The sequence below is a fragment of the Lonchura striata genome, chromosome 3, assembly GCF_046129695.1.
Source record: "Lonchura striata isolate bLonStr1 chromosome 3, bLonStr1.mat, whole genome shotgun sequence".
Taxonomy (NCBI): domain Eukaryota; kingdom Metazoa; phylum Chordata; class Aves; order Passeriformes; family Estrildidae; genus Lonchura; species Lonchura striata.
The window spans coordinates 57,577,356-57,598,427 of NC_134605.1; the positions used below are offsets into that span (position 1 = coordinate 57,577,356).

The 21,072-nt window shown below is 41.6% G+C and overlaps 1 protein-coding gene across 1 annotated transcript; it reads right to left on the bottom strand.

Annotated features, from left to right (window-relative positions):
• Positions 1–1,258: 1,258 nt before the first annotated feature.
• GINM1 (glycosylated integral membrane protein 1) lies at positions 1,259–20,596 on the bottom strand. Its single transcript, XM_021540632.3, has 8 exons — positions 20,428–20,596; positions 11,248–11,307; positions 10,975–11,071; positions 8,134–8,285; positions 5,808–5,964; positions 4,929–5,059; positions 4,054–4,217; positions 1,259–2,257 (listed from the first exon to the last, which is right to left on the bottom strand). The coding sequence occupies exons 1-8, from the start codon at positions 20,530–20,532 to the stop codon at positions 2,149–2,151; spliced, it is 975 nt and encodes a 324-aa protein (XP_021396307.1). The 5' UTR covers positions 20,533–20,596; the 3' UTR covers positions 1,259–2,148.
• Between the last annotated feature and the right edge of the window lie 476 nt (positions 20,597–21,072).

The following is a 21,072-nucleotide window of genomic DNA, read 5'->3' on the forward strand; positions in this document are numbered from 1 at the left end:
TCACATACCTTCCCCTAGAGGGCACATCAGTTCATGTCCTGGAAAAATGAGACCTGCCATGACTGGCATGCAGGACAGTTGCCCCATCCTTATTGTCTTAGTTGGGTGAGCTGGTTTTTTAGTCAATTTGCAGAATAGCTCAGTGTTGTGCCATCCCAGAGTAGCGCTCGTCTGAGACGCATGAGATTTGTGATTTGGGAAAACCATGTGCATGCTAAAGCAAAAACACAAAAGTTTTAACTTTTTAAAGACTTCATAACTCCAGCTCCATAAAGCAGCAGAAACTGTCTGGCAGTTACTGTGTTCAAGACCTGCACTAATTTTAGAATTCCATTAACCTGATGGTGATACTTCTTTCCTGCTGCTTTGTAACTTTATGGAAATCAGACAAGTTTTGAAGCATTACCAACACTTTCAGGCTTAACTATGCATTTTCTGCAGCTGTTTAGAACAGCTAAATCTCCTTGTGGTTCTTGCAGGTGCTCAGTTTCCAATTTCATAAGGAGGGATGCAAAGAGCACATGCAAACAGCTGCCAAGTTTCCATCTGCAGCATAATTCCTACTGTGTGCTCTAAGGGAGAACTATTGTGTTTCTTGTCCATCCTATTTTTTTTTCCCCAGAAGAAGCTAACTTCAGCCTTGTACATCACTTCTTGACCTATGCTAATGGAGGGGGCAGGCAATATCCACATACAGACAGGTTTGTCTATTCCTGTTTCAATACTTGCTCTTGTCTGTACATCACTATTCCTGTGCTAATCATAGCAGTTTCCTGTTCAGCCATGGGTGGCAATCCCTATGCCACCCACAAGGTACTAAAACAAAAAAATAGGGAAGTTTGAGCAGTGTCCCTGTTAACCTTGGGCTGGTGTGGTGTGTACCACACAACACTGCTGGGTGGTGAAGTTTGGTTTGGTTTTTTACAAGGCCAAGCTGGTGTTAAAAATATTCCTTTTATCACTGCAGTGCTGTCAGTTCAGTGAGACAATGAGAGTTGTTCCTGTCATAGACCAACATCTGAGTAAACTTGGATCTCATTAAACACATGATGTTTCCTTAGGGCAGGAGCAGGAATCCCAATTTTTCTCCCTTGCTCTAACAGCTCCAGCTGAACATAGGTAACTCTGATCATTCCGATGATAACTGTGCTCAGTCTAGTGTAAGGCAGTTACCGTTCTGAGGTTTTTCCCTATTCATTCTTTTGACATTGTAAGAACAATGAAAAGCTAAGAAACAGAAAGTGCCCTAAATCTGAAATGTTTGGCAAACCGCTGTTTTATTACCTAACTATAAATGCACACACGAACACAATCTAATAAACAATTTAAATGTTTATTTGAAAAATGTTAACAGTACAAACTGGCATGAGCAGACTGGGCCTACTCAGCAATAGCAAGCCAGTATTTCTGTAGAATTTAATGGATTTTTCATTTTTCTTTTGGGACTTCATAGAGTACTGCTGTCACAGATACAAAAAAGCAAACTGGTTACAACTGCTAACAATTTTTATGAGTGGAAGGGACCATAAAAATGTAAAGTGCTTGAAATAGAAATCTGCCGTTCAAATTTTTGTTTTGCATATATAAAATGTCAGATCTTTTAAGTAACACAAATGTTTGGTAGTGGTATCTTCCTTGCAAGACACACTTAACCCTATGAGACCTGGAACTAGGTGGAGCAGCTTTGCTTAGGCTTGCAGGCACAGCTGATGTTTGCAATATTCCCTCATATTTCTTTTAAGAATGCTATCTCTGGACTTAAGGACACCCTGAATTTCACCATCTTGTTAGTCAGGACAGCTGACTTGGTTTATGGGCATGAAGGCAGCCAGCATCCTGTCTGAGGTGTGGAAAAGTGACTTCACAGAAGTTAAAACCAGTGGTAGCCCTCAGGGTGGAAAGCTGCTCTATATTGAAACTTCTGAAAAGGCAGCTGTTCTACTTAGAAGCTTCTGAAAAGGCTGCTTGTTTATGGAGAGGCACAAGGAAGTCAGCTTTGGGCCTTGGTCTGAGTGGCCTTTTATCAATTAATCAACTGACTTAGTTTTCTTAGTAGGAAAAAAAACAAGGTATTAAGATCAGGTGCCAAGTATCAGATCAACTAAAAGTGTGTTTTTAAAAACCAGTAACTCCAAAGTAAATACAGTATTAAGTACATGCTTTCTCATCTAAATTATTTTTCCTGTCTGAAAGGTCTGAAGGCAGGCTGATGGTAGTCACAGGTACAAAGCTGACTTGATCCAGGAGAAGGATGCCTCTGAAAGGTAAGGTTACCTTGCATTAGAAAACAATACACAAAACGAATCTGTGTTCTAAAAATTGGTCTTATTCTTAAACTCCCCAAATGCAGTTTAAATCAATGCATCAACTAAGTATTACCCTCATAATATCTCTTATATGAAGTTGCAATGAAAAATGCTTCCAAAGTGTACTGGCTGTGGTTTCTGAGGGCTCTCCTTGCCCAGTTTCTACATCTGAAATGTCAGAAGTGTAGGTTCTAGCTGCTCAGTTTCATAGTAGCCTAAAACTGTTTGCTGTCAGGGCCTACAGCTGATTCTCCAGGACTCGGCAACAGCCTCCAGTTTCATCAGTGTAATAAAGAATGGCATTAAAGATTTGGGATGAGGTCCCAACTCACATCTGCAACTGTCATTCACCAGGTGAGATGTTCTGGTCATTCTTAATGGTTTACAATCCTGAGTTAAACCTTTACCATTCTTTAGAGGACCATTTACACAGGTAGCAAGAAAATAACTGGTTTAGAGGTTGTTTTTTGGTGTTTTTTTTTTTTTTTTTTAATGGAAGAGGCGGTTCAATTTCTTTATACACTCTAATAAGGCATGAACAAGCCCCATGTTCCTCAACTGGAAGAGAAATTACTGCAAGCTGGTTCGTCTGCTCCATACTGATCTCTGCTATGGACATGTTATCATCCACTTTGCTGAACAGTTTGTTGGGATTAGAATTTTCTTCCTAGTTCCACTTAGTTCAGTTTCATACGTGGCAGTGTTAAGCTGCTTACTGGCAGTGATAAGCTGCTTACTGCTGGGAAAGTACAAAGTGTTTCTCCACTCCTCCTGCTCTAACCAGGGGAGCTCTCCCCTCTGACAGCACGCTGTGTGAAATGCCAGGGGAAGCACTGCCTATTTTGTCACTGCAGCTTCCATCCTTCCTGATCTTCCAACCCTCTGTTTTCCTGGTTTGTCAGAAGGACCCAGAACACCTGTACCCCTGAGTGGATACATAAATTAACTGCATGCAGGGTTGTTCAGAGGCACAGCTGATCAGCTGCATTTGAAGACAGCAGCTGTGCCTGGGGCTGATGAAACACACTGCACTGTCAGTCGCTTCTCAAAGAAGTTCCAAGGGACAGCTCTTCCAGAGCTGACTTAGGTTGCTTTAAAGTGCATGTGCTTGCCCATTCCAGCACTAAATCTACACTGATTTATGACCTGCAGTTACTAATTCATCTTTCTTCCCCTTGCTCTGAGACCTTGCTTTCCCAAAAAATGTGTTGCTGGTAACACATGGAAAGCATACAGCCCTTGCAGGCAATCAGCTTTATTTGTGGCCTCTTGCCACCTATGCCAGCACCAGTCACTATAGCTTGGAAGCTGCCTACAGAGGTTGGTCCCCCTTGGAGAATTCCCCTGCAGATTTGTGAAGCCAAATTTGAGGCCTTTCAGAACTACTGTAAAACTCCAACACAGTAGGAGTATGAAAAGACTGGGAGATGTTGGAATTGTTTAGACCTAGTTTCTATCCTCCTTTCTTGGAACTATGTTAATAGCATATCACAATGTAGTCCTTAAAAAACTTGATAAAAAATTGGCAGTATGACAGCTCAGCTAAACACATTTCCAATAAAATACTTTCCCATGTCTCTCTGATATGCCTATGTGTCAGAAATGCACTTGGAATGGAAAGTTACCAGTAGCTTTCGTCATTGAATTCTTGCCACAATATCCTACAGAATGGGCCTGATCTTGGAAGATTCTTTAGCCAACATTTTGCCTTCACTGAAGCAAAAAAATAATTACAAAAATTACTTACTTATTTTCACAGGAAGGCAGAATCAACTTTAAGACTTTGATAATAAGAGCTGCTCCAACAACTCCAACAACAACAACTTCTATGAAACTAAACAAGATAGGTAGAGACTGAAACCAGAATCTGCATAACCCTTTTCTCAAGTCTTCCACCCACTGGCACATCACCTACAAAACGGTAAAAATACAAAGATTACAAAACAAAGCAACTGCTGGGTTTTGGGGTTTTTTTAACTACCAGTAAATCACGTTACATGGTGATGATTTTACTTAAACATACATAAAAGCATGATGAAATTGACTGGTGGCTCAGATACCTTTATTGTTCAAAGTCTGAAACAGGTGAAGGTTTAGTTCTGTGTTCATTAAAGGCCCCTTTGGAAAATAAAGGACACTTGAACAGAGTAGACAGTGGGTTGTAACTGTGTTTTGGCTACAGAGGAGGCCATGAAACCCATCCTTGTCTAAGCTGGAACTGAACTTCTCCAGCTGTTACTGTGTTTCCTACAGCAGGTGAGACCAGTGGTCCGTTTCTCAGAGGGGTAAGCACTTGAGCAGAGTCAGGAGAAAATGGCAGAATTTAAAGCTAAGCAATATTTGAAATTGTCATAAATGCTTAGCTTGGTATAATGTAAATGTCACCATTGACTATCGTGAAGTATCTGTGTGGTCAGAACATGGCAGGATTTAAAAGCCCAGTGGATTCCTACTGGACTTGTCACTGCTGAATAGTAATTTAGGAGCAGACATTTTTTGGTTTATTTGGGGTTTATCTGCAAAACTCCACTGGACTTAGTGGTTGTCTGTCTTTAAATAATTGTATTTATATACTAATAATTATACTAATCATTAAAACAAGCAAACAAACAACAAAAGCACCTTGTAAGAAGATGGCGGTTCTATCCTAAGAGGGGTCTCTGGTAACTTGCCAGGTAATGTCTCTTCATCCACTGTAGTTTCTACTTGCTGGATGAGGTACTGACTGGTAGTCTGCAGTGGATCTTGAATATCTGAAGAAGAAGAGCTAGATTTAGGGGAGAGTTTGCTTTTTGTATGACTCACTCTGAAAGAAAATAAAGACAGGCAATGTTTCTCTACAGAGGGTATACTTCTCACACATTTACAGCAAGAAGGCTTTTTGTTTGACTTGAGCAGTGAACTGGAAAAGAAGCAGAAAGAGTGTTACAGTGGAGCCTTTAGCTATGCCCTTAGCTGTAAATTTCAGCTGTCATCAGATTAAATGCTGATCGACTAGATTAAAATATTCTACTCCAATTAAACCCTTGACAGTTTTTGATTAAACAAAACAGAAATAAAATGAAGGCATCAAGTAACTTCTATTGCTTTTAAGTTATTCAAGTTTAATAACAGAAAACTGGTCTGTTGTTTGGAATTGACCCAGACAGGTATTTCCTCTACAGTTTTCTCTTTCTTTCTCAGGAAAAAGGAGGAGCTGTAGAGAAACTTCCATCGCAGATCTGAGAGAGAAATTTATTGCTGTCAGATGTCTGGACTGCAGACTGCCAAGAATCAAGTACTTCAAAGGAGAACAGATTTGAAAACAAACAAATAAAATACCTAATATGAAAAGTTGAATTTAGGTGTTTAAAAAAATTAACCAAGACATATAAAATAAAACCTGTCCCTGTTAATGAAAAATCTTTCACTATGTAAAACAAGGGATAAATGATGCTCTCTTACCCTGTAAAGCAGTACACTGAATATGGATGAAAATACTACTTAACAGCTGAGAGATACCTTTTCCTGAGAGGTTGGGCAGTGTAAATAACACGTCGTTGTCCCTTGGCATGGAGTACAGCATGCTCTCTTTCAAAGGGACGGTGTAGTTGGAATGTCTAAGTACTCTCAGGTCCTTTACTAAAATATCTATTTCTGTTACTTCTTCCTGCTGAACCTGCAAAAGATACAAACATGGTATTACTGAGTTAAAAGCAAGACTGAAGCAGCCTGGCAGACGACACCAGTACATCCCAGAAAACTCCAGGCCACTAAGATGTATACATAAGGCTGTTACAACATGAATTGGTATATTCTTTGTTCTCACATATCACACTTCTGTAGACCATACCACATCAGAAAATATGCTGAACAGACTGAGTCTGTCCCTGCAAAAGCACATGGTAGTCAATCCATGGGCTTTAACCAAGTCTTACATAGTACATCACTATCCTCTTGCAGGAAGGCATTTTAAGGCATGGAAAACTCAGATATGTAGTAAAAGCACTTGTAAACAAAGAAATTCTTGCTAAGGCAAGACTGAAATTTCTGCTTTTGCAGGAACATTGCTTGTTTTCAACTGAAAAGCCAAGTGTCACAGCATTTGACAGTGTTGTGTTTGAAACCCTTGTCTCCAACCAAGAGACATGCACATGACAGATGGAGCAGGCACTGGATATGTATGGCACTGGCTGGATGCTTGCACTCTAGAAAGTTGCTGCCAATGGCTCAATATCCAAATGGAGATCAGTGACAAGGGGTGTCCTCAGGGATGGGTATTTGCACTGCTCCTGTTTAACAACTTTGCTGGCACTATTGACAGTGAGACTGAGTACACCCTCAGCAAGTTTGTTGATGACACCCTATGGTCAACCTGCTGAAGGGAAGAGATACCATCCTGAAGCAGCTGAACAGGCTTGAGAGGTAAATCCCCTCACCAAGTTCAGCAAGGCCAAGTGCATAGTGCTGTACCTGGGTTGGGGCAGTTCCAAGCACAAGTACAGGCTGGGCAGTGAATGGATAAAGAGCAGCCTTAGATAAAAAGACTTGGCAGTGTTGGTGGATGAAAAGCTCAACATGACCTAGGAATGTGCACTCAGGTTCCAGAAAGCAAACTCTGTCCTGGGGCTGCAGCAAAAGCAGTGTGGCTAGAAGGCTGAGGGAGGTGAGTCTGCTCCTCTACTGTGCTTATGTGAGACTGCTTTTGACTTAAAGGAACAATCAAGGAAACAACATTAGCTTTCTAGTTGTTTTTACTAGGGCCCTATGAAAATCTGAAATGCATTGTGATGCCTAGTTTGAGGCCTGAAATACAATGCCATTGTTGTGTAACAACTGAATCAAACCATGATTCTTTGGCTATTATCAGTGGGATAAAGACCTCATTGGAAATGCTCAGTGGGAATTTTCACTAACAGACTAAGATTCTGACATGATACAGATCCCTGTAAAAACTTCTATATGCTGACCATGCAATTAATCAAGGATCAATGGTATTGCAATCATTATCATTTAAAAAAAGAAGAAGGCAACAGAACCATAAGCAAGATTCAAAAAAGCCTGGCCACATGTAAGATGCAGATGTGCAGAAACAGAAATATGACACAGAAATAAGCCAGTTGCTGGCTTCAGCAGCTGGATCTTTTCTACAGAATCTCCTTCTGTTAGTAAATCAACTACATCTTAGAAGTGATTTTGAGAACTTAGTTCTGTACATTTCAACCTCAGCTAGAATTACAACCCCTCACATTGACTGCTATTTGTGCAAATACAGTTAGAAATCAGAGGGGTGGAGGTGCTTGTGCATCTCAAAATCCATGTTCATTATCAAGATTCAAATTATCTTACATGCAAAGTCTTCTAAGACTAAGCTCTCAGGTGTAGTGGGCTTTCACAATAAGCCCACTTGCCATAAGAGTTTTCTGCTGCAAGCTGTTCCCCATGCTACCTGCTTGAAACCTTTAGTTAGCTTGGAATAAACAATGGGGAAAACCTCATGACACAGAATGAGTCCATGATCCTTTTTTTAATTTTGTACATTATTTTATAAATCAACTCTTGCTTGTGGGTCTGGCTTTGCCTGCACAAGTTCACTTATTCAAAGTGCATGTGATATAGTTAATTATTAAAATATGAAAAGAAGTATTAAAACTTGAAGTTTCCTCATGAAACACCCCCACTATTACCCTGCCAATGCTGCTGTTGTCTCCCTCCATACTATGTTAGTTAACATTAAGTATATTCTTTGTGTTCTAATCACCAGCCAGATACATGTAAGTCCCTGGGAACTACTTGTCTCTCCTAAATTAAAAACAAGCAGAATGTTGTAGCAGGGCTTTTTATTTACCTGTTTTCCATCAATTTCTGTCACTTCTTCTTGAATGACAATCAGCTGCAAATCAGAAGTGGATGCTAAAGGCCACTCATGAACCATGATTCGAACACTGACGGTTCCCAGGTGCTGCTGATCCGGTAAGTTATCCAAGCTTCTGTTCTCCACTGTTAATGCAAAATGTCATCATTTTCAAAGAGAAACCACCTCAACCAGAAAGCAGCACCAAGCCATAGAGAAAACAGGTGCAACTCTGACACAGATGCCTTTGCACATGCAGCACCTGAATAGAGAAGTCAGAGTACCACTAGCATCAAGCCATCAATGCCAGAACAACAGTACAGAACATCTTAACACTTCCAGTAACCACTTTTACAACCAGTAGTAATGTGGGCAACAGCAAAAACAGGTGCCATGATTTTTTTACCAGTATATCACCAAATCAGAGCAGGTCTGTAACACAGCAGAGCTGTACAGTCCCCTGACTCAGGAAGCCTGCAAGAAAAGTCACATCTGCCTTTGAGGTTTGCATTTGAGCACTCTAAGCAGAGCTCTTTGGCTTGGTTATTGCTGCATTCTTATATCAGTTGTCCAAAGGAGTTCATAAGAGTAATGCCACAGCCTAGCCAGCCACCTGTGTAAACATCTTCATTTGCACAACATTCCCCTTCCTCTGAATACAGAAACAAATATGGTCTTTTCCAGGCACACTGCATCTCCAGCTCAAGATGAGTGCCAGTTCCCTCCTACATATTTTTCTGTCCCCCTGTCTGTTTCCATATGTGACTGATGATACCTCAACCTCTCTTCCTACCCAAAAGCTTTCAGCTATTTCAACAGCTTAATATTCTACAAGTACACACGGAACTGCCTTTCTACCCTGGCTGTTTCTGTACACTCTTACTATCCTCCCAATTACCACAGCTCTGCTTCAGGTGAGGGCATGCTAGAACTGAAGTCCTGGAGAAGCACAAGAGTGGAGGTGAGGGATCTCTCCAGTATGCAGATACCAAGGGACATGAACTGAAACGAGACCATTCCTGCTGTTAAGCTACTGGTGCTGTGTGTGTGACACCTGGAGTGCTGAGCCTGTCAGGTAATGTGGGATAAGGCTCAACTTGGGTCTCAGTCACACACTAACCACTCAGAGTGTCCACTACCATGCTGTGATCTCTGTCCTCATAAAGCTATTTTTATTATTGAAAATATAGAAAAATACTTTCTGGCATAATTTAGTAATGTCTTCCATTGCCAAAATAAGTTGGAAGGAAAGTAACCTACAGGTGTGAGCCAGGGCACTAACCTGGTTGCTGAATGTTTTCTGACTTGGAGCAGCAAGCATGTACTAAAGGCCCAAAGCCTCTAACATGCCAAGCAGCTGAAGCTCCCTGTGTTCCCAGCTTTTACCATGTGTCAGGCTGTTCAACCACCACTACATTCACAGGAACAACACATACACTTCCAAAACTGACTTTTGGAGGAAGTTCAATGGGGATGTAGGTGCCAAGAATGATATGACAACTATGTTAAGAGTACGTGGTCTCCAATATTCAAAAGCATGATTATTAAGGTCAAGTTTTGTTTTTATATACACTCAGGAGTATTTCCCCCTCTATGAATAAGTATCTTGATAGTTCTTTAGCATTTTACAAACACTACCTGAATCTGTTGTCAATAATTTAGTAAGTAAATAGTATAAACATTACATTACAGGTAACAGAGAGTGGTACTGCGCTGGGGACTCAGACTCAAATATGGAGATAAAGAGTGTCAGGTTTCTAGCTCCCAGGTAAAGATCAGTATTTTCCTCACTGTTTCAGATTCAAAACTAGTCATTGCAAGCACTATGACTACAGAAGAGTGCTCAGGAGCTCTCAGAATTACTCAATAAAATCATATCTATTTTTCTGGAGTGAGTTATTTTGCAAGTAAATGACATTTTACCATGGTTTTGTACCAGAAAAGGAGAATTTGATTACTGCTTTCCCTCTCCAGGAAGGAAATACTGTCAAATTAATAACTGATCATGCTTGGGAAAGAAGGGTTCAAGCAACAAGGTCACAACTCAGAGAAGCAATTTGTAAAAGTGTTACTATTCTGTAAGTCCCTGATGAGGATGACCTCAGATACCAACCTAGAGACTAACTGCATCACATGCAGTAGAAGATTGTTCTCAATACAACAGAAGCCTAAATCAAATAAACCTAATGGTCCTTCTTTAATTAGTTATACAGTATGCTCTGTGGATCTCAAAAATGATCACACAGTACTTTCTGCTTTTTCACCAAAAAAATGTAGCATTGAATCAGTGGAAAAACAGCAGGTTCAAGACAATTTGAAGTCATTAACTACTACAGTCATTAAAGTACAATATTTGTGCTATAATATCCTATCCAGCAGAAACTTGTTTGTCCAACAGATACAGAAGTGATATCTTTAAAATATCATCCTAACAACAATTCATACTTCTGTTATTGAATCTCCTTCTGGATATAGGCCAACTAACCTAGGGACACAGCCATTAGCAGGGTGGGGTTGCATCCTTCTGTTTACATTGTCTAGCTTGTAGTGCAAAACATTCTTTTAAAAGATGGGCAGAGTCTGGATTTCAGATTAGACCATTTACACACAAGCCTGTTAATGTGACTTGAGATTAAGGCAGTAAGATTTTTTTGATCCATTTTAATACAAAAATTGTCCTACCTTGGGAAATGTTTTGCTTCCACAATGCTCTGGTTTACAAAATACAGAACATATAGCCATTATAAGCTTTGGTTACTAGACAACAGGGAAGCCAAATACCCCAGAGGCGGGAGGAAAATAAAATTAAAAAAAAAAGGAAAAGAGAATACTCACATATAATTGTTTGACATGTTACGTGGGCAACCCCACTTTTCATAGGAAAGTCATTTAGATATACTTGTCCATTAACATAGGTGATGTTAAAAAGAACCTGAAAGAAAGACAGCCAGAATGAGTGTACATTTCCTGCCCCTGTGCTGCAATTCTGCTCTCAGAGGAACACGCTCCCTACTCACTGATGTCAGAATAAAGGATATACTTGCAGCTGCTGCAGACTTTGCTTCACTGCATATTAATTCACTGAATAAATAGAAAAACTGGACAAACCTGTACTTTGTGAAGTTCTCCACTGGTGCTCAGCATCGTAACACCGACTCTAATTGCTTCCTGAAAAAAAAAAACCAGAAGAGCTGTAAGTCTGAGAAAACGTATGAGCCACTGGAGGCAACTTTGTTGTACTGTCCAAGCAGAATGACTTCATACTAATCCCAGAGCTCATTCCCAGGCTTTCCATCCAACAGGTAGAAGGAAAAGGAATATGCCTTCTTGTTTCATGTAAGGATTACTCTGGTTCTTTCACCCTTCTTTTTAATAAAGACGCCTGATGGAAAAGAATGACATCTGCATCCCCCTATGTATAGTTTGTGGTTTTTTGTAATAAAGATAGAATAATAATAATAATCACTTGTTTCACAAGGATATAATGAAATTCTCTTACATTAGCTGAAAAATAATAAACCACAAAAGGTAAAAATCAGATTCTCTGTAAATGTTTTTTTTAAGCACTCCAGTTAGTCTTCAAAGTGAAGCTAGTCTAAACTAAAGAACATTGAGTTCTGTCAGCAGAACTTCTGTTTCTTTGGTTGTGATTCCCAAATAATGCCACAGGGGACATCTCAAACTCACAGAAAATGGGGATTTGCTTCTTTCTTTCAAACCCTAATTGCTGCAATTTATTGAATCACTCATTCTGTCCTCTCATTTCTCCCTTGTAATTTCAGGGGCTGCTTTGCAAATGAGACCTTAAATCTCCCAGGTCTGTCCCTGAAAAAAACTACATACAAAAATCAAATCTTGCTTGCACATAGCCAAAAGTAATGATTGCCAGACTGCCTTCCTCAGACACCTCTTCAAAAATAATGTTAAGCTCCATATTCGGCCTGTGGGAGCCTTAAATCATGATAACTTCAGTTCATTAATACCTGGACATGGCACTTAGTGCTATGGTCTAGTTAGCTGGGTAGTGGTCAGTCAAAGGCTGGATTTGACCTCAGAAGTCTTTCCAAACCTAAATGATTTGGTGATTCTGCGGATCCATTTTCCTCTCAAAAATATCTCCATACCTTCAGCATCTTTAGCTCTATAGTTGAGTCATTGTTTCACAACCAACAGTTAAAAAGTGAGTCATGTCTCAATAAAAAGTTGAACATGCTCAGCATTTAAAATAAATAAAAATGTAAGTACGTAAAAAGACTTCTCATTTAGTATTTTTACACAACACTAGATTTTCAGCCAGAAAATACGTGAAATATACAATACCTAACATAATACAGCCCCAGTTCAGAAAAAGAAAACTCTGAAGCGTGACTATAATGCCAAATATCATTGTAGCAGTGGGTTTCATATGTTAATGAGCATACTCAAGTGGCCAGAACTGTAAAAACTGAAAAACAACTTCCAAGTCCAATTCAGCTGGAATCTGGCATCATGAGAAGAATGCTTTCAAACCTAGCACAGATAACCTTTTGGTTCTAAGTGACTTGGAAATACTTCAGACCCATTTGGCCTATCAGTAAGAAAACTCTGTCCACTGAGACCAAAGAGAAATCTCTTCCTCAATGCCCTTTCTATGAAACAGGTTTTTATATTGACTTTTCTTCAAAACTTAAATCCTAACTATTCAAAGCAAATTAAAATTACCAAATTAGTCAGAGAAGTGAACTCTGTAACTGAAAATATAAACTGGATTAACAGTATAAACGTAGGATATATTCTATCCTGTCTTCCTGTAATTTCCTCAAACCACTTATTTCTTTCTCATATTTTAAGAATTCTGTATATTAACAACAAAATAAAAATTCACCAAACTTTTAGATATTTTAGGTCTTAGCATTCAGAACTGTAAGTCTTTTACACTCTCAAAATATTTAACAGATGACTAAAACTTTCGTCCTAGGTTCTTCTGTTTTCTGGGAATGCAAAGGACACAAAAAAAGGATTTTCCAGGCAGTCTTAATAATCCTTCATTTTTTAAGCCACAAATTACATCTGAGGTTTTTTTACACAGAAAGTATTTCACAATCTTTTTTCAACATCTACAAAGAGACTCACTGAGATTACAAGAAAAAGGAAATGACTGATGAAAAATAGGAAAATCCCCGCCTTTTTTTTTTTAAATCAAATTTTTTACTTGAAAGTGAAGGGCATGAAGGAAGCTAGATATGCTCAACAATTGACTGATAAATGTACAAAGTTAGCTATACATACAATGATTAATTTCCTTCAAAACAGCTGTCAACTCTGTTGGCACAGTATCCACAAGCACTGTTATGAATTCTGGAACATACTTAAAACTTGCACTTGAAGAACACGTTACATGTTTAAGAAATGAAATATTTCAGTGGATCACTTCTGTGCTGTCAAAGGTTCAAAAATCAGATTGTAACACACTTTAACCACTTGCTGCCTCTGCCACTGAAAGAGAGAGTGTAGATCTCTCCTGCACATCATCCTTCCATCTCAACCCATCCCAAGTCAGTGAGGTAATTTAGCTAATTAAATTGGCACAAAAACTTTCCCTTTTTTGTCAGGCCATTTTTCTGTTAGTTGAAGAATCAAGGAAGAACTGGACAAGCACAAGAGATCCAAGAACACAGCAGGGAAGAATGAGCTGGGCTCCTTGTTCTGATGCACAAAGCTTGTCGGACTGCCTCTGCTGTGTGATCTGTCTGTCCTTGCAGCATCTCCTTGGGAGACATCTGTCTTCACCACCATCTCAGGTGATGCTGATGCATCTCCTTAATGGTACAGGTTCATAAAGCTCCTCAGTAACTCAGAGCAATGCTCAGCTTTCCCCTACAGCAGCTGCATCATGATCCTTGCAATTTTGTGTTCACATACAACAGAGAACTCATACTGTTGGGACTCGTGCTATTCCTGGGACTAGTGTGTTCACATCAAGATCCAAAAAATTCTACTGATATCTTCCCAGATTCTGTACATCCATTCTACTCAGTTGTCATATGCTCTCATTTTGCAATTTATGAACAGGTTGTTCATTACTCTTCTTATCTTCCCACAGAAAACAGCAGTGTTCCAGCTCAGTCTTAACCCTTCCTTGAAGGTGGGTTTCACACTGCTGTCTTCCCATGGCTTCCTGCTGGTGTCTCCTGCAGTGCCACACTTAATACTCAATGGGTCCTGCTGTGGCCAATCATCCTGACCCTACAAATACCCCATCTAACAAAATCTACAGGATGGCAAAAACAAGATGCATGCCAACTGCCATGAAAAGCTGGGCAGGAGTGCTGGGGAAAGGAAGCAGCAGCTCACAGGAGAGCAGAGTACCATCCCAGCTAACCCACTTTCACCCACAGCAGAGAAGAAGTGATGCATAGCACTGCCCCTGTTATCACAGGTCTGACTGGTACCCCTTCAATATCTGCATGTTGATAAGTGCTCAAGAGCCATACATTGTTTATGCCTCTTAAAGGGGAGGGAAACAGATGTGGCAGGTCAACAGCTCTTGTACCAGTCTTTCAGGATGAAATGCCTGATCTGACAAGCCACACTTGCTAGAAAGTGCTCTAGTGATAATTCAAATCCCCATCTTTCCAGTCCTAAGGCTGAAGGCACACACTTAACAGAACATCCTTTAATTTCAACATAGGAATTTTTTTTGTTACCATAATAAAATTCACAGCCTGAGGGTGGAGGGGAAGAAAGTGTTTTATAGTGCTTTGTAGATATGTCTTGTGGTTATGACTTCAGTACTAAGAAAGGTACCCTTATTTTGTAAAAGCACAGTAAGCAGTGTGCAGTAACAAAGCCACTGAGAGCAGAACACAGGAAATCTGCAGTAGTCCATACTGTTGCACTGTCAATTTTTGGAGAAGCCTCAATTATGAGTGTAAAACTTTGTTGTATAACTTATAATACACTTTTCAGCATTAACAATATCATGCAAGTTTCAGACAGGCCTGTAATTTAAAATGTTCTGAATTCACTGGGATATTTGAAAAAGCAGTGCTTTGACAGAGCTAGAATGGAAGGACAGCCCCAAGAAGCAATTCAAGTCCCTAAGAATTGGGGTGTGCTTTCAGCTTACCATTGACCCACTTTCATACTTTGCAGCCCCTTGTCCCCTCCTGTGATGGTAAATGCCTTCACACGAAACTCCAACCTGCACTAAAAATGGCCCTCATCATTCTTAATGCTCTTATTGGATGTAAATGTCTCTCCTGAGTTTTTCTATGATTTCTTATCTCTGATTTAGTACTCCAGCAGTGGTATTTACAGTGGTAATGGCCACAGAACCTGCAAAGAGGACAGCATCCCTACCACAAATGTAAGTCATTGTGTTCTAGAACAGCTAGGTAGCAGTACTAACGGTGTGATGGCACAGGTTACAGTGAACTAGTGAATTTTTGTGAGCTTGGATCAGCAGAGGTAAGCAGGTAGTGATCATTTTCTATTAATTTTCTCTTTCACTGTGGGCTGCAACAGAATCCAGGACTGTTAACTGGGGCATTATAATCACAGTAGCAGCAGAGCAAAAAGGGGGAAAGATGTCAGCAAAGAATATAAAGCATCAGGCATAAGTTAAAAGGGAATATTCATTAATTCTCAAAGACTAACACCACACAAATCTACAGAGAACATTTCACCTAATATTGCTTTTTTAAAAAAAGGTGCAAAAGAAAAAGACGCTGATGGGTCCAATCACACAGGAACTTCAAACAGATCTGATTAAAGAATAATGGAAAAACTTTATCCACAGGCAGTGAATACCTGATGGGGTGCACTGTACAATTTCTCACAGTACAGGGTAACTGTTGAGTCCTACACAGCTGCATCAGTCACACAAACCCCATCAAGATTCTGCTGCTAGCAGCTGGCCCACTAGAAGCACAGCTGTTCTCTACTGAGGCTCTCCAAACAAGGCTCTTTCTGCTCCAAGGCCTGTGGAAGCCAAGTGGGCAGCCCTAGGAACAGATGGCACAATGCCTTACAAGATGGCCAGCTGTACAGAGACTTGAAAGGCAGACAATCCCCTCACAGCCATTACACAGGCACAGCTGATATCCTGTTTGCAACTGAAAAATGTCAGGTTGCCAAACAGGTAAAAAATAGACAAAACTAGTAACCTGTTTCTAAATTTGAGAAGAGATTATGGGAAAAGAAGTGTCTGAATAGACAAATAAAACTACAGCACAAACTCATACCACTTGAATCCTGGCACTCATATGGACAACTGACTCCACATAGTGTAACTATATATTGCAATCCAGGGTTCTATGATCCATGCTTCACATAATTCTTGCATAAGAATTGAAACAGAACTACGTTGTAGAGTCTTAACTGCAATCAGGCATAATTGAATTGAGAAATAACCATGGTAAAAGCTTGACATGACATGATAGAATTTCACAAGTTTGCAGGACAATAATTTGTCCTTCACATTTCAGAAAATTTTTGTACAAAATTTTCTCCATTAAGATTTGGCATTATTAAACTGCATGACAGTATTTAGGGTAAGATCACTACATCCAGTATTTTCTTAACTAGCTAAATCTAAACTCTTTCTTAAGACAATAATCCAACATGATGTTTTTGCTTTACTTTGCTTTTCTGAACAAGCACACTTACTTTCATTCCTTCCTTGTTTTACAATTACTCTTATTATAACATGATTTATCCTTCCCTTTCCCCTATGTGTGTTACTAGAATTAATTGCCTTTGTATCCTTCCTATTAAGACAACCTATACTATGATATTTTATCATGAGTTTTAGAGGTGAGTACTCAGTCTCATATCACAGAGACACAACTGCATAATACTGCTTTAACTTAATCAAATATACATTGGAAGATGATGTCAGCTCTTTTAGGCCTAAAATTCACATGTGCCGGACTGCTAATAGAGAAACTGGCATAAAGCAATGGAAGAAACATTCCGGCACATTGCTATTAACAAGTTTCTTCTTTGATTAAAATACATTGTACTCACTGCATCAAATGGTTGATGTAGTGAAGATTATTTCCTGCTGTTGTGAAACAACCCATCCACACAGAGGTTTCTTGCAGGCAACAAATAATATAAAAGCATTTTTTTTCCAGGCAACTGAACTAAACTAAAAAGAAAAAAAAAGTATGGTAGGCAAGTATGTTATTTAGAAAGAACTCTGCTAGCCTCAATTATCAAGAGGTAAACAGAATAAGCAAATAACATGGTGTTAGTACTGCTTTCAGCCAGTTCCTAGCAGCACATAAAAAAAATACTCTAAGGCACAAAACCTTATGCCTGACCTTGCACCAGAAACATTACTTTAACATGAAAGTCAGTTGTCTTATTGCATCAGTCCCTTTAAACTTTTTAAAATAAAAAAAAAAAGCCCAAAACAACCACAACAACAAACCCACAATTTTGTCTAAAATCAATCAGTTTTTAGTCCAGTTTTGCATATCCAAATTTTATGAGGAGAAACAAAAACCATAACAGACATACTAATGTTAAAAAAAGTCCAGATTTCAAAACAGCTTTTTTAAGAAATTACAAGTATTGCACAACAGTTGAGGAGTTCACATTCCAGAGCTGAACAAAAGCATTTCAGCCTTACAAAATGCTATTCCAGTATATCAAGGTTTTTCCTCAGTCCTTCCGCTAATTTTTTTGTAACACTACCATCAGCAAGGAGGTAAACTTTAACACCAGCTTTAAACCCAACATGGAAGAGTTAACAGCATGTGAAGCTGTTAGTAGAGTGCAGCCAGCAGGCTCACAGAGTTGTAAAGCACAGCTGTAGTGTCCAGCCAAAGCAAAGCTGACCATGTTCATGCTGCCTGCTCCCAACCAGTCTGCAGTCCCTAGCAATCCTGAGGAAACAACATAGTTTTTCTGACCCTGTAGCCCACTGTCACTGAGCTAGGAGCTTCTGAAGGCAACTTGACAGCATGGCATTCCCACTCTGCCTATTCCCACTGCCTAGGCACTTCTGTTCCTAACAGGAACACCTCTGTGTCAAAAAACATTGATTCTTCTACTCAAAACTTTCTCCAGACACACTGTTCCTTTTGCATCAAACTGGTCCTGTATGTACAAAACTAAATATGCAGGAGAAAACACAAGTTTTTATTTTGCTAAGTTCAACATATAAAAAGAAAAAAACACTAAAGTAAAAAGTTTTATGTCCCTTTTACTGCATATACTTAGGCCACCAGACTCATATAAAACTAAAAAAGTGCAGACCCTTCCAAATTAGCAAATCATGAGCTCACAAGACCACCTGAGCAGTACAGCACAAATGGACAAACTCAACCCCACAAACAGCACAGCTGTGCCCATAAGGCACTACAGTTCCTAAGTCAAGCCCTACTCACACTCCAAAACACACCTGTTCTGTCCCTGACCCCAAGCTGCCTTACGTGGCACTGCCCCGGCACCCCTGTGCCCTGCTCACTCTTTCACATCCGAAGACAGCAGACACAAATGTGCCTCTGTGTCCTTTAAAACTGCCAGCAGTGACAACTTTAATGCCACCAAGCTGTAGTTTCAGTGTGGAAGTGTGACAGTTTCAGGGTAGAAGGTGTGCAAGAGCCCAAGTCTGCATTACATTGTCACTTCATGAGGCTTTTGGCAAATTCAAGCTGCACTCCCTTTCTCAGAGGGATAAGCAAAGTATCCAAATACTGAACTCCCTCTGCTCTCTTTAGCACACCTCACTTCAGACACCTACAAAAGTGCCTAAATGCCTGAAGATCCAGATCCCCATTTTGAAATCAGAGCTAAGGAGGTCTCTCTTCAAAAATTCATAAAGAGAAGCAGAAACCAGGAAGTAAGGCCAGGAATGAATCCTGCTTTGCAACACAGGATGTGCCAGAGCAGGGCCTCTGCCAGGCTTTCTTGGAAATGTTTTACTTAAATTACACTACTAAATAAATAACTCTGGAGGGAAAAAAGACATAATAAATTTGGTCAGGTAACAGTAACTTCACATTGGCTAGACAAGTTGACTACAAACCCCTCACAATTCTTCCCTCTGTGATCTTACACTTTGGGTTCACAATTATAACAATTTTAGATGACGTATCTGATCATGACTCAAGCTCAGGAAGAAGTACCCAGCTTTTCTGTAATTCTAGAGGTCAGAGCTCACCTCGTGCTGTAGCAAATCTTTTCATTCCCACTGGAAAGTTCTCTTAAGTAATACCCAAAACATTCCTTCCACTCTTTTAAAAAGCCACCAAATTTAAAGCTGATGTCACCAAGATATTGGGATAGAAACACAGATATTGGGATAGAAACACAGACAACATAATGCCCTGTGTATTTATAGATATACACAAATACATCAAAACCCTTTTCTTGCTTCGAATCACGAGCAGGCTAGACTCAAGTGTAGACCTAATGCAGTGCGTACTTGTACGGCACTGAACCATGGAGATGTAGGCGGACAAGCCTGAAAATACAACATAAACACATCCGTATCGCACAGAAGTAACTACCGTCCCCCTCAGACCTGTCAGATACGGCACACGGAATACGGAAAAACAGCAAAGGGAGAGGGGAAACCCTGTCTGCCCGCGGCAGGCTCCGGCTCACCCCTGAGAGGGAACGGGGCACCGGCAAGGGCGGGGCAGGAGCTGGAGCAGGGAGTGGGACAGTGGCAGGGCAGGGAGAGGGAAGGTGGCAGGGCAGGGCAGGGCAGGGACAGGGAAGGTGGCAGGGCAGGGACAGGGAAGGTGGCAGTGGCAGGGCAGGGACAGGGACAGGGAAGGTGGCAGTGGCAGGGCAGGGACAGGGAAGGTGGCAGGGCAGGGCAGGGCAGGGACAGGGAAGGTGGCAGGGCAGGGCAGGGACAGGGAAGGTGGCAGGGCAGGGCAGGGAGAGGGACAGGGAAGGTGGCAGGGCAGGGCAGGGACAGGGACAGGGACAGGGAAGGTGGCAGGGCAGGGACGGGGACAGGGAAGGTGGCAGGGCAGGGCAGGGACAGGGAAGGTGGCAGTGGCAGGGCAGGGACAGGGACAGGGAAGGTGGCAGTGGCAGGGCAGGGCAGGGACAGGGAAGGTGGCAGGGCAGGGCAGGGACAGGGAAGGTGGCAGGGCAGGGCAGGGAGAGGGACAGGGAAGGTGGCAGGGCAGGGCAGGGACAGGGACAGGGACAGGGAAGGTGGCAGGGCAGGGACGGGGACAGGGAAGGTGGCAGGGCAGGGCAGGGACAGGGAAGGTGGCAGTGGCAGGGCAGGGACAGGGAAGGTGGCAGGGCAGGGCAGGGCTGAGCCGGCGGTACCTGTCCCAGCGGCGCGGCCGGGCCCAGCAGAGCGGCGGCCAGAGGCGGCAGCAGCAGCGACAGCGGCAGCAGCAGCAGCTCCCGACGAGCCAGCGCCGCCTCCATCTTGCGACCCGGGAATTAAAAGCAAGTGAAACATCAACAGGCGGGGCCGGGAGGAAGCGGAGGAGGCGGCGGGAGGGGGCCGGCCCTGCCCCGGCCCTGCCCCTGTCGCTGTCACTGTCCCTGCCCCTGTCCCTGTCCCTGTCCCTGTCCCTGGCCGGGCAGCGCCGCCGCCGGGCGGTCCCGTTCGGCCTTGCGGAATGAGGCGCGAATACGGAGCTGCGCTACAGGAGCCCGTCACGCTAAGCAGGCGAGTGCAGCCTTTGCAAGCACTCGGAGAAATTCCCGTGTGGACAGTGTGAATAACTGAGCTGTCGGTGGTGAGGCTGCCGTGAGGCGCCTGCTGTTGTCAGCCGCTCTGCCTGGAGGGGTCGTAGGGCCGGAGCGATGCCGCCAGTCCCCAGCACCGCTCTGCAGGAAAGGGTTTGGAAAGCAAAGCGAGCAGAGTGCTCCAGGAGGGAGCGGAGAGCCGTCGGGAAGGAAGAAAGCACCAGGGAAAGTTTTCAAGAACTAGAGATCATCATCCTAAAAAAGAGGAAGCAA